Here is a 12598-nt window from a genome sequence, read left to right on the forward strand (position 1 = left end):
CAGTAACCAAAATATGGGCTGATCCCGTTGATGTGCAGGACCGAAGTATAAAGCAAGTGAGATACCTGTATTTGATCCTCATTCCTGATGTTCTAGATAAAACAGAGGATGATGCTGACCGAGAAGCCCAACTTCTAGAGATGAGGTTGACTCTAACAGAGGAAAGAAATGCGGTCATGGTTCCCTCTGCCGGCAGTGGGATTCCAGGGGCCCCAGCAGAATGGTATGAATGCAGCCATCTGTGTTCTGGAGTCCTAAATGCTCACCGAGCTGCCTGCTTTCTGTAGGAATTTTGCCTATGCTGTAATTAATGGAAGACTCATCATAGTATATGGGAAAAATGTTGTTTGAATTAGAGGAAGTATTAAATTATTTTCATGAGTTGGAATAATTATGGCCTAAAACTATGTTTTATTAAATAATATTGTTATTGGTCCAAGTAATTAAGATTTCTGAGAATCTAAATCAATATTTAATACCACTGCACTTAACTGTTTAAAAAAATAGTTAATATGTTAATTACTTGGGTCATTCCTTCAAAGCCCATTCGGTCATAATAAAATTGCATCTCCAGGAGTTTTTGGTTTTGGTGCTGGCTTAAACTGTACTGTCAGCAAATATTGTTGACCACTTTATGGAAATTAAAAATAGTAAATTAAGCCACATGGAGCCCTCAGGTATATAATTTTTTAAAGAAAGTAACTTTAAATAAGGGAGCTTCAGTTATAAACAGGTGTGTGTATATATATATATATATATATATATATATATATATATATATATATATATGTGTATGTATGTATGTTTGTGTGTGTGTGTCCTATAGACCTGAGGTGCGCGGTACAGGGCATACAATGGTCACATACATGAGCACCAGTAAAAAGAAACAGCAGTTGCAGTTAAGACCCTGTGGCATAACTGATGTGAAATTATAGCAAACCCAGGGTCCAGAGCTGTGGTTGGCTTGATCCTTCACAGCTCTGAACAGGTAGCAAGGCTGTGTGGAGAAGCACATGTTGCTGAGAAAATCTGCTTTATTTGAGGTGCTATATTGTTCTTTACATTTTAGGACCCCAGTTCCTGGGATGGAAACACACATTCCTGTTATTTTCCTCGACTTAAATGGTAAGTTAGGAGGTACTTTCGGAAGGCTTCTGTCCGAGTAACACTTAGGCTCTGCCCCAGCGTGCAGTCAGGCAGTTCTGTAAGCCTAAGGGGAGGGTCCGTTGTACGTGTGCCAAAGGACTGACGCTTGACGAAGAACAAAGGCTCCATAGGAGCAGGATCCCACTACAGCGGCAGGCGCATGTCATTGTGCTGTGGTCTCACATTTCGTCTGCAGCCCAGACTGCTCTGTGTGTACTTTGTCCTCCTATCAGTTTGGGATGGTAGGATGTTTCCCTGCACTTCAAATATTTCCTTCTTTAATTCTTAGGAGAAGATTTCTCTCTGCAGAGGACTAATGCTAGTGATGCTTATGTAGCATGTTTTCTTGGCATTACCTAATACATTTCTCACTTTTTTCTGTGAGTTATTTTTTTACCCCTACATTACCTATTTTTTTTAATAACTGTCTTTTTTTTCTGACATCTTTCCCCTTCATGTTGGATGTGGCTACATTTTACATACACTATATCAGAGGAAGGAAAATAAAAATGAAAAGGTAGATTAAAGAGCTAAAAATTAGAAGTCAGCAGTTAAGTCCCTAACACCACTGCAGAAAAACTATTAAAATGAGCTCTCCTAAACAGACAAGCCTGACAGCCTCGGTGGTTTCTGCCGCCCAGATGAAAGTGAGCGGCAGTACCTGAGGTATTGAGCATCTTGTGTCACCCAGCTTATTTAATCATATAGAAGATTTTTAGATGTACACAGAGGTAGGAATAATACTTAGCCATTTCCACCATCTATCCACCTGCTGGGTTTAATGTATTGCCGGAGCACTTCACCCTACTGTGTTGTGCTCTTGAGCCTTGGAAACTATGGGTGACTCTGGCCTATTCTTATGTTAGGTTCCCGGATGGATGAGGTGCCTGTGTGTGTATGTGTAGGAAGGTCAGAGAGTGGAAAACAATGAGTCTAAAGAAGACCTCTTACACCCCTTCTTGATCCACCCAGATCCACATCTAGAGAAGATCCTTTTGTCGCCTTCTCACCAGTTTAAGATGGATAGGATGTTGGAAGGGCCAGGCTTGGAGCTAAATGACCAAAGGGCAGGGGCAACCCCCTCCGGTTTCTAGCTCATGTAGCCAAGTGGTTCTATTGTTGAACTTAACTGTCAGATAACTGAAATTGCTCTTATTTCTCCCTTTTTTAGTGTACTAAAAAGTAGGGAGTTTGGATTATAATCCTGTCATTAACATTTATGGAATGACTTGGATTAACCTCTTGGATATCTTGGCTTCAGTTGCCTTCCATATAAAAGAAGGCATAAAGGTAGGAGATTGGCTAAGATAATTTCTTGGGCACTTTCCATCTCTAAGATTTGTGAACTGTTTAATGGTCATCGAATGTGCCATGTAAGATTTTAGAGCCAAAAGCAAATGAAATTTGAGGCAGGAGAATTTTAGTACTAAGCACATTGTCCTTTGAAGTGACCGCTGTACTGAAGGGAAGTTCTCTGTTTCTAGCCGATGACTTCAGCTCTCAGGATAATCTCGATGACCCAGAAGCTGGTGGATGGGATGCCACTCTCATCGGGGAAGAAGAGGATGAGTTCTTTGAACTGCAGGTTGTGAAACAGCATGATGGAGAGGTAAATAGAGCATGTCTCAGGAAACCTTGATGGAAAGGATTTCTCTCACCTTCCCATAAGCCTTTTGTAATAATCAGCAGGGTAGTCATTTAGTGCTTACATTCCTCAAGAAGTGTACATGAAAACCTGTCATTAGGACTCCAGAAGGACGGGAGCCACTCCCAGAAGGGGTGGGCGTCAGGTCGCAGCCCTCAGCGCATCACTGTCTCTCCTGGTGAAGCATCTCCGTCAGTGTTCACAGTTCAGCTCAGCAGTGGGTCTAATTTTAAGTGTATTGGAAAAAGTTTTCAAATATTTGAAGGAAGGAAGACTGATGTGATGCTTTGAATACCTCATCACTCAGTGGTATTCCTGCGTGCAAACCTTAACCCAATAGTGGAACCATGAGACACGACCATGGTGCGTTCTGTAGAAGTGCAGGCCTGCACCCTTCTTTAGTGGTGACCGGGAAAGGCTGGGAACCATTCCAGGTTCAAGCAGACTAAAGGGACGTGACAGCTAAAGGGACACGACCCTGGATTGGAACAATTGGAAAATTTAGATCTGGACTCTATTATATAATGGGTATGTGTTGATGTTAAATTTCCTGAATATGATAATTGTCTTTGCTCTTTGAAGATACTCCCTGAAGTATTTAGGGATATAGAGTCTATAAACTTACTCTAAAGTGGTTCAGACAAAAAAAAGGGAGACTGTGTGCATGTGTTGTGAGAATAGAGAAAGGAAAAGTAGCAAAATGGGAAGAGTTGATGAATCTAGATGAAGGACAGGAGTTCATTGTATTGAATTTGCACCTTTGCTTAATGGCTAAGCATTTCTCAAAATAAATAAATGTTCAAAGCCAGCCCGCCAGGAACATTATGCTCTGTACTCCCCAGACCCAGGTGGCTGAGGCCACGTCCTCAGGCTCTGTCGTCTTTCTAGGCCAGTCCCCGAGTAGAACTGCCTTTGCGGCCAGCACGTACTGCCTCACCCCAAGCTGAGACGTTTCCTTGTGAGGTTTTCTGGTTTTAGGAGGGGAGGGAAAAGTACATTCTGCCTGTCTTCAGGTGAAAGCAGAAGCCTCATGGGACTCCGCCGTGCACAGCTGTCCTCAGCTCAGCAGAGGCACGCCTGCGGATGAACGGGTGTTCCTGATCGTGCGGGTGACGGTTCAGCTCAGCCATCCGGCTGACATGCAGCTGGTGTTACGCAAACGAATCTGTGTCCATGTTCATGGCCGGCAGGTGAGTCATTGATCCCAGTTGAAATGATTTTAACTACAAGTCTAACATGAGGGCACGGCCTGGACTGATTGCTCTGGCCTCCTGTCCAGACAGGCTCTGTGAGGCATTAAGCTTATCTTTTCAATGTGACCACGACTGTCCTGTAACCATGCTTGCTTCACTCCCGGGACACATCATCGTGACTTACACCTAGACACTATTAAACTGTTACACGGACTCTTTCTTATTTCATATTCACAAATAACAACCATTCTTTTGGGTGCCGCAGAGCCCTATCAAAGTGAAGTTCACCTCTTTTGTTGCTGACTTTTTATCTGGGTCCTACAAGATGAGAAGGTTCATTGTAGATTAACTGTTTGTGCTTCTTACCCTTTGCTTTCCTACCATTCTTTCCTAGTCCTCTCTGATTCCTTGTGACTCATGTAATGGGGAGAGTACTCTGACAAGCTCTGGGGCAAAAAGATGAATAAGAAATAGGCTGCATCCTTAAAGAGCCAGTGTCCATTGGCACATGCGGACAGGTGTAAAGGGGCGGCTCTGTCTTGTGGTAGTGCTGGACTGCAGGCCCTCACCAAGTGCTGGAAGGTGCAGGCAGCAGGAGCAGAGGATGCAGACCGAAGGAGTCAGCGAGGCTTCCGAGAGGAGGTGGCATGCAAGCTGCTCCTGTACAGACGGACAGGGTTTTGGCAGGCAGAGGAGGAGTGCTGGCTGTTCCGTGGAGAGGAGGAGGCATTGCAGAGGGAGGCAGGGAGGGTGCGGCAGGCTGGGGGCCCTGAGAAGCACGCTGTGGCAGGCGTTCTGCGGAGGCCAGGGCCCTGGCTGTCAACACAGTTGCAGCTCGAGTATGAAGGACCTTGTGCCAAATGAATGCAGGCTTAGCAGAAAACTTCTAGGCAAGAATGAGAGGTATTTCTGTTACTGGCTTAGCAATTATGGAATTTGGGAGGTTGTTTCTAGAGATTCTCTTTAACTGTCTGCTCACTTTTCTGAAGCCTTTGCAATGCATTGACTAAAACCAGGACAGATGAAAATAAATCTTTTCATTTAAAAGAGCACAGTCATGGTTGACAGAGTCCTAGATGTAATCTCCACCCCTCAAAATTAATCTTTAGTTCTAAATGTCACACTGATATCAATCTTTGGAATGAAGACTGGCGGTAATGCTGCTAAAATTGCAGCTCTTTATTGGCAGTCCAACCTCAATAAAACCCTGGTCATTGGGTTAGCCGTAGATGAATCTGGTGTCTCCCCCATTCACTCTTTGCTCCATCTCCCTTTTCTCGAAGTCTTCAAGGGATTGAAAAAGACACGTGGCTCTTGTGGGGGAGCATTTTGAAGAATTGTTCACCATTTCAGAACTAGAGATTCTGGTGGCCAGGCCCTGGGATTGACCTTGTGCAACTGCCAACCCCACACAATCCTTAACTGGAAGGGTACATTGTGGAGTCACCAAGTTTCTTTTGTTTTCTCTTTTTTGGGGGGGAGAGGGTTGTTTTTAATTTATTTTTTATTTTAATAATATAGGGACAAGGTGTCACCACATTTTTCTCCTGGTTGAAGTGATTTGGTAGTATCAAATTGATAATGAAATGGTAGTATTTTCGGGCAGGCCAGATTCCCTCCCCATTTCAGATATTTCATTCCTAAAAATTGCTTCTTTGTAGCTATAACAGGGACTTCCTTGTGATCCTGCTACATGCCTGTCAGCTTCACTAAGTTGGCACAAATAGAAAACAAAAAAGTAAGATAACAGCACCCCTCACCCCTTACGAAAAGCTGTTGCTGACCTTGACCAGTGCCCGTGGCAGTCACTCTGCATTGCAAAGCTGAAGCTGAGAGAGTGAAGGGATGAAATCGATGGTCTGAGATGCTAAAATCTTTTTAAAAATGAACTGAAGATGGGTGAATAGGAAAGAAGTGGGTTTGGGAAGGTAGATACTGCTAAGGCAAAACGGCTTGATTTTTATTTTCTTTGGGGTTTTTCGCATGTTTCTTTTTTCCCTTTTGCATGAGGGAGAAGTTTCAATGTTGGTTTGATATTCTTGCTTCTTATCTTTATTCACCAATTGTATTCTGCCCTCTTCCCTGCTCTCTTCAACCTCTCCAGGATGTTCAGTCTTAGCAGCATCTTCAAATGAGTCATCTATGCATTAATTCAACAGTTCGGCTCTTAACTGTGCAAAGAGCGCAGTCAGCATAAACAATGACCATGCACTCTTTAATCATTCTTCATAACCATCCTGCTTTGGTCAAGAATTTAATGCCTGAACTTGTCAATATGCATGGTGCATGATGTCCATTGTGCTGCAAAGAAAAAAGAAGTGTTAAGAGTCACCAGTCCTTGCTTACACTTTAGTTAGAAGGTCATTTTACTGTGTGGAAGTCAGCAGTCTTAATTTCTGTATCCTTGAAGCAGAGTTAAACCAGATGCCTTGTGTCAGTTTCCAGAGTTGAGGGTCTTTATTTTCTGTGATTTGGGTATAGGACCTGTCCCACGGCAGGTATCTAATAAATGGGCTTTGTGCACCGAGATGAAGTTGAAGAAGGTATTTAGTGGTTTGGATTTTATCCTGCTTGTGTTGGAAATAAGCTCTGTTTCTTTTTGGTTAGAGTGAATGCAGTATCCTTATACTGTTTTCTTTGTTAATGGAGGTTCAGTTTTTGTGGCGGGAAACCGTATCTTCTATTTCGTTTTTCTCTAGGGTTTTGCACAGAGTCTCCTGAGAAAGATGTCACATCGAAGTTCTATTCCTGGCTGTGGAGTGACTTTTGAAATTGTCTCCAACATTCCGGAGGTAAAGGAACATGTGAAATTTGAATTTACAAAAGATAAACATAAAAAGGACCAACTCCCTGAAAAGTCACTCACCCAGAAATATGTATTAAGTGAAAATGTATATTTAGGGAAATGCTATAGATTTGTAGAGGAATTTTCTAATCTTAAATTTATTCATAGAAAAATGCACTTGTAGCTTTAAAGGTTCTGGTTATAGTACTTTATTAAAGAAGAACTTTCTTTTTGAAAATCAAATCAACAAATCTTATTTCTGTCATTTTTTAGTGGAGTGAACTGGGGTAAGTTACTTTGAGCCTAAATTTTTTCGTTTATCAAATTGGGGTAGTGATACCTTCTGTACAAGGTTGTTTTTAAGGTTTAAATGAGAGATTGTACATAAATTGTGCACACATTAAACAAGTTGTAGTTACTATTATTATTTTATTATTTATCTTTTTGTACTTACTGAGATAGGCACAGGAATCAAACAAATGGAGCTTAAAATACCCCTGACAGAAGCTTGCTGGATGGAGGATGTAGTTTATAGATGCTTCCTAATATTTAATCCCCGATGTAGACAGATTTATTCACCTAGTCTTCGGCACGTTTGGTGACTGTGAAAAAGAGGCAGAAGCGCAGTTCCTTCTCCCCACTCACTGTTCAGAACCAGGGAGTGTGTGCGGAGGGGCGGGCCGCCCCTCCCTGGGGAGTGGAAGGTGGGAATGTGAGCCTGAAGGGCCAACTCCCTCCCAGCCATGCCTCCAACATTGCCTTGCTCTTCATGTGAGGGCTGGGGGTTTGTCGGTGGATTCTGTTGAGTATTTGAATATGTATTTTAACAGGGAAACCAGGTTTAGGAAGAATACAATGATCACACAGTGCTTAGGCTTTCCTTTAGGTTTCTTGTATTACAAAACATTCCCTCTCAAATAATGTGAAATAATAACTTGTTCTTGCCTGGACCTTCAGAGTGGTGGATTTACATAGTAAATGTTAACTGCTGAACTATCTAATTTGGAGCCTGCTGAGCATTCAAAACAAAAGTTAAGCGTGTTTTTGAGTTAGACTAACTGCAAAATTGTGGATCTGTAATAGATGACCCTTTCTATATTTGTATGTTTAGCTAGAGACTGTTTATTCTCTGGATCTGAATGTTCTGTGTGTTTTTCTAATTGTTCCAGATTTTAACTCTGTCAATGGTGTGAGTGTGGTCGGGAAGCAATGACAACTGTAGGGAGCTCCCTTCGGCTTCTCCTTTTCTCTCCTCATTTCCCCTCATCTCCCCTTCCCTCCCCTGCTCTCTCCTCCTCTCCCATTTGTAGTTTTCTGATCCTCTTTAAAAGGGGTTTTATTCTTCAGTTAATAAAGTTTTCAAAGGGAAGAAATGTGGGGGAATCAGCTGAAAAATACACACAGCCTCAGTTGACTGGGCGTCCTGTTAATACTTACTGAACATTTAAGTTGGCAAGCATTATTTTCACATCACCAAATCCTGATGCTAAAGAGAAAGGAAACATGAGATTCAAGCTCACAGTGGAAGCCCACACTTAGTTTACTTTTTACTTAAAAATAAAATTAAAAGATCTCTTAAGGAGCTAGGTTTCATCATGAAAAAGCCCCCAAAAGTTCTTTGTTTCTATTGTACAGTGGTTCTGAGGGCTCGGTGGCAGAAAGCCGCGGTCATAGGCCAGGGAGCAATAAGAACAGTTTTGCCTTCCTTTAATTTATTCTTAAAGCAACTGGAGTGCTTTCATTGCTAGTAGGAATATAAAATGATATAACCCTTTTAGAAAACTCTTTGGCACTTTAGTAAAAGCTAAATATATACCTGCCCCCATGAGCCAGTAATTCCACATCTAGGCATTTACCCAAGAGAAATGAAAGCATATGTCCATAAAGACTTGCACAGAATATTCATAGCAGCTTAATTAAAAAATAACCTAAAACTAAAAACAACACAAACACCCGTCAATGAGTGAATGGATAAATAAATTGTAGAATATTACTCAGCTGTACAAAGAAATGAGATGTGTGAATGAACCTCAAAATCATCAGGCTGATTGGAAGAGGCTCTACACAAAAAAAGTATGATTCCATTTATGTGAAATTCTACAGCAGATACTATGGTGAAAGAAATGATCTGCCTTGGGAGGGGGAACGGGTTGGCCATGAGGCCGTAAGTGAACCTTCTGAGGTAATGGAAATGTTTTATCTTCTTGATAGGGATGTGGTGTATATGTTTCTTTAAAACTCAAGTTTCCCCTTTCTTATAAAATCAGGATAATATCTGTTCCTTTCAGATACCAAGAAGTATCTGTGTTAAATGGTAAAAAGAATATCCTATCAGGATCAGGAGACCCAAGTTATAGTCTCATCTCTTTTGCTAGTTATGTGACCTTCTTTCCTTATCTATAAAAGGAGGGTGATTCCTTTTTCTCAGGGTTAGTAAAAGGCTCAAATGAATTACCGTAGGAGTCAAAAGCTGTGTGAACTTAAGCCACCTTCCAACTTCTTCTGTGTTTTTGTGTTTTATCTTTTCTAAGGCTCATTTAAATTCTTAAAATATTTTTGAAATTAGAATGTGTCTTATAGTTGACGATGTCTTAAAATTAAGTGGCAGAGTTTTTTTCTTCTCTTTAGTGTTATATAAAATGACCTTTTTTTCTCGAAGTTGATGGCATCTTAAAAAACAGTGACATGTGGATATATATTTTGTAGTTTTTGACATTATTTTAACAAATTCACAAGAACATAAAATATCTGATTTTCTCTGAGAAGAGTAATTTGTTGTGAACGAAGTTTGCCTGTAATAATTAATTCATTAGTAAAGTCCCACCCTGACTTGTGAATATCCCATTTATATGTATGGTCCCCCCATGTCAGAGGAGCAGGGGTGGACCAGAAAGCACAATGGGGGGGGTTCCCTAAATACTTCTCTTCTTGGTTGGCCCTGTACCTTTGGTCTCTGCAACTTCAGAGCTGAGAATCCAGACCAGTTTTAGAAGCTGCTGCATTGTGAACATGTAGCTCATGGTGGGCCACTTAGTAAAAGGGTTGAAACCCAGCCCTCCTTTCCATTCTGATTCTCCATGCCTGTGTCTGCCTCCTACTAGAGTTGTTCAGATCCCACTCTTATCTGGCTGTCACTCCACTGCCTCATTCCCCTCTCTTGCCCTTCAAGATATGTGCCTGAATTGTTGTTGTAGTGGTTGTATTTCCAGCTAGCCCACCAAATCCTTTCTAACCAATACTGGGTTTGTTTGTAATGGAAATGTAGTAGAGAGTAGTTTTGTTGAGAATGTACTGTGTCTCAGCTGTGCTGTGTATGGCCTTTTAAGTTAACCTAACCACCATTCACCTTGACTTCTGTGGGGAAATGCATTTTGAGATATAAAAGCTGACTTTAAAATGGAATTTTGGAATGCATCCCATTTGTTAGTTCAGTACTCTGTGTGTATTTGTATAGATCAAGAAGCTTTTATAATGTTTTCTTGTGCAGTGTACTTAACTTTAATATACAACTTTCCATTCTCCAGGATGCTCAGGGAGTAGAGGAAAGAGAAACATTAGCAAGAATGGCAGCTAATGTTGAAAACACGGCGACTGCTGACTCAGAGGCTTACATTGAAAAATACCTCCGAAGTGTGCTGGCCGTGGAGAACCTTCTCACTTTAGATCGTCTTCGCCAGGTCAGCCAACAGAACTGGTAGCAGTGGCACTGACCCATCCTGATTCTGTGTTTGACTTTCTGCAATTCACATCTAAACTTTTGAATCATCTGTTTAAGTGGAGCATATTAATTTTAGATTAAACTGGCTGGTTAAATCTTTGAAGAAACAAAAGCTACACTTAGAAAGTTACTTTTTCAAAGACACTTAATGGTATCTAGTTGTCTTGAAGTAATAGAAAAAATATTCAACTCTTACTGGCTAAGGAATTATTTTTAAAATTCCTTGGAACTGGGTAGTAATGTTGCTGAAGAAGTACACAGTCATGAGGCAGAGCGGGCCCTTCCTTGTGTACTGGCTGGACAGGCCTGCCGCAGCCTTAGTGTAGATCCCTGGAAAAGACAATAGAAATGCCAGCTGGGAATGAATCCTTCGAAGAACCCTAAGTCTCATTTGATGTAGCAACACTGAGACTTTTTTTAACTGAAGATACTAATGAAAAATAAGCGTGAATGGTCTAATTTTCATGCTCATTCTCTTGGAACTGACCCTTGGCTAGCTTCAAAGGAGATTAATAGATAAGGAAAATAGATAAAAGAAGAGCATGCCCTAGGTAATCTGTCTGTAGTATGATGAACTTTGACTATTCCTCAGTGACTGTAATGGGGTCATGCTGTCATGTGGGGGAACAGCCATTGTTTAAAGAACTGGGAGTGTGTGTGTGCAGAGGGTGGCTCAGAGCCTGCTGCAGGTGCTCTTGCTCTGGAGGTGTGTCTCTGAGGTATCTCTGTCCTCTGTGTGTTTTCTGGCTGACAGGAAGTCACAGTGAAGGAACAGCTGACAGGAAAAGGGAAGCTGAGCAGGAGGAGCATTAGTTCTCCCAGTGTGAACCGGGTGAGTGCCCGCCTGTCTGCCTTCCCCTCCTCTCTTCCCTTGGACAGCTCTTCCACCCTTGACCACCTGGGATGTCAGCTCCTCTTCTGCACTGATTGAAGAGCCCCTTTCTCCTCCCTGTAGCGTCTGCACCTCGCCCCGTTGCCGTCCTCACTAATATGTGGGGGAAAGTACCTGTTTAAGTGCCTCTCTGGTGTTTCTCATTTATCTTTATATCCACCAGTACCCAGCACAGTGACCCTCAGCATCCAGTGGTATCCGTTGAACTAAAGCAAAACCAGCCAAGTGCCTGGGGCAAGCTGCTTGAGTTTCTGGGCTTAATTAATTACTTTTAAATTGACAAGTCTGGACTAGGTTTACAAACTCAATTGTAAAGGCCATCTAGGGTAGATAAATGAATAAAATAAGGTAGATTTGTTCATAACAGTGTCTTAAATTTTTAAAATCACGTAACTTATGTGCTTATTACGCATACAAATAATTCTTCACAAAGAAATGTCCTTGTGATGTGACCCTGTGATTTATCTCTCTTTCCCTTACTTTTGATAAAGGTATGGAAATGAGAAATATGACACCTTTGTGTGAACTTTACACCAAGAAAAACCATGATACAAGCCTTGTAGCAAAGCGCAGCTTGACCCCTCAGCCTTAGTGTTTGAGAGGCAGTAGTGGAAAGCGGGAATGATAACGAGCTGCAGGCCACACATGGCCCTAAGTGACTGGATGGCGTCACTCCTGGTCTCAGGCTGAGAGACTGGGAATGTGCTCTCAGACTGCAAGAAATACCACTTCAATTCAACACAAATATTTTCTCATTCCTTCAGAAAATAATATATTAAAAAGTACTGAAACATGCTGAGCTTTGGCCTTTAGAATCCTATGGTTTAAAATAAATAGTTCGTATGTAATACATTTGCTATGAATACCCAGAGAAAGGAGTTGTAAGATGAGAACACGTTAAGATAGCCAGTGACCCAGTGCCCTTTAGGTAGAAGGGGACAAACACGTGAAGTGTCTGGTCTAGTCCAGCCTGTCGTCCTCTCAGTGTAAGGTGTGTATCTAATCTTATACAAACCTCCCATCAGAAAACTGCTGTTAACCAGCTCAGTTAAAGAACAGCATCATGCCCTGTGACACCCTACAGGCCACTAGTCTGGTGCACAGCTTTGGTCTTGACAGCCTCTCTGCTGCCATCCAACTTTAACATTCTGTGGATTCCATTTTCAAAGTCAGGTATTTCCAGGACCATAGAATTTAAGTACATTTATGTACTGTTACC

At 41.7% G+C, this 12598-nt stretch overlaps 1 protein-coding gene across 9 annotated transcripts in view; it reads left to right on the forward strand.

The window, feature by feature from the left end:
- KIF13B (kinesin family member 13B) overlaps positions 1 to 12598 on the forward strand; it is a 193005-nt gene that overhangs the window by 118730 nt on the left and 61677 nt on the right. For all 9 annotated transcript variants that reach the window (XM_057505396.1, XM_057505412.1, XM_036888825.2 and 6 more), the window contains exons 28-34: positions 97 to 223; positions 1070 to 1125; positions 2631 to 2755; positions 3805 to 3981; positions 6684 to 6776; positions 10294 to 10446; positions 11242 to 11319. In XM_057505396.1, the coding sequence (XP_057361379.1) occupies positions 97 to 223; positions 1070 to 1125; positions 2631 to 2755; positions 3805 to 3981; positions 6684 to 6776; positions 10294 to 10446; positions 11242 to 11319 (809 nt within the window). The remainder of the gene's footprint in view (positions 1 to 96; positions 224 to 1069; positions 1126 to 2630; positions 2756 to 3804; positions 3982 to 6683; positions 6777 to 10293; positions 10447 to 11241; positions 11320 to 12598) is intronic.

Source organism: Manis pentadactyla, chromosome 1 (assembly GCF_030020395.1).
Source record: "Manis pentadactyla isolate mManPen7 chromosome 1, mManPen7.hap1, whole genome shotgun sequence".
NCBI classification, from domain to species: Eukaryota; Metazoa; Chordata; class Mammalia; order Pholidota; family Manidae; genus Manis; species Manis pentadactyla.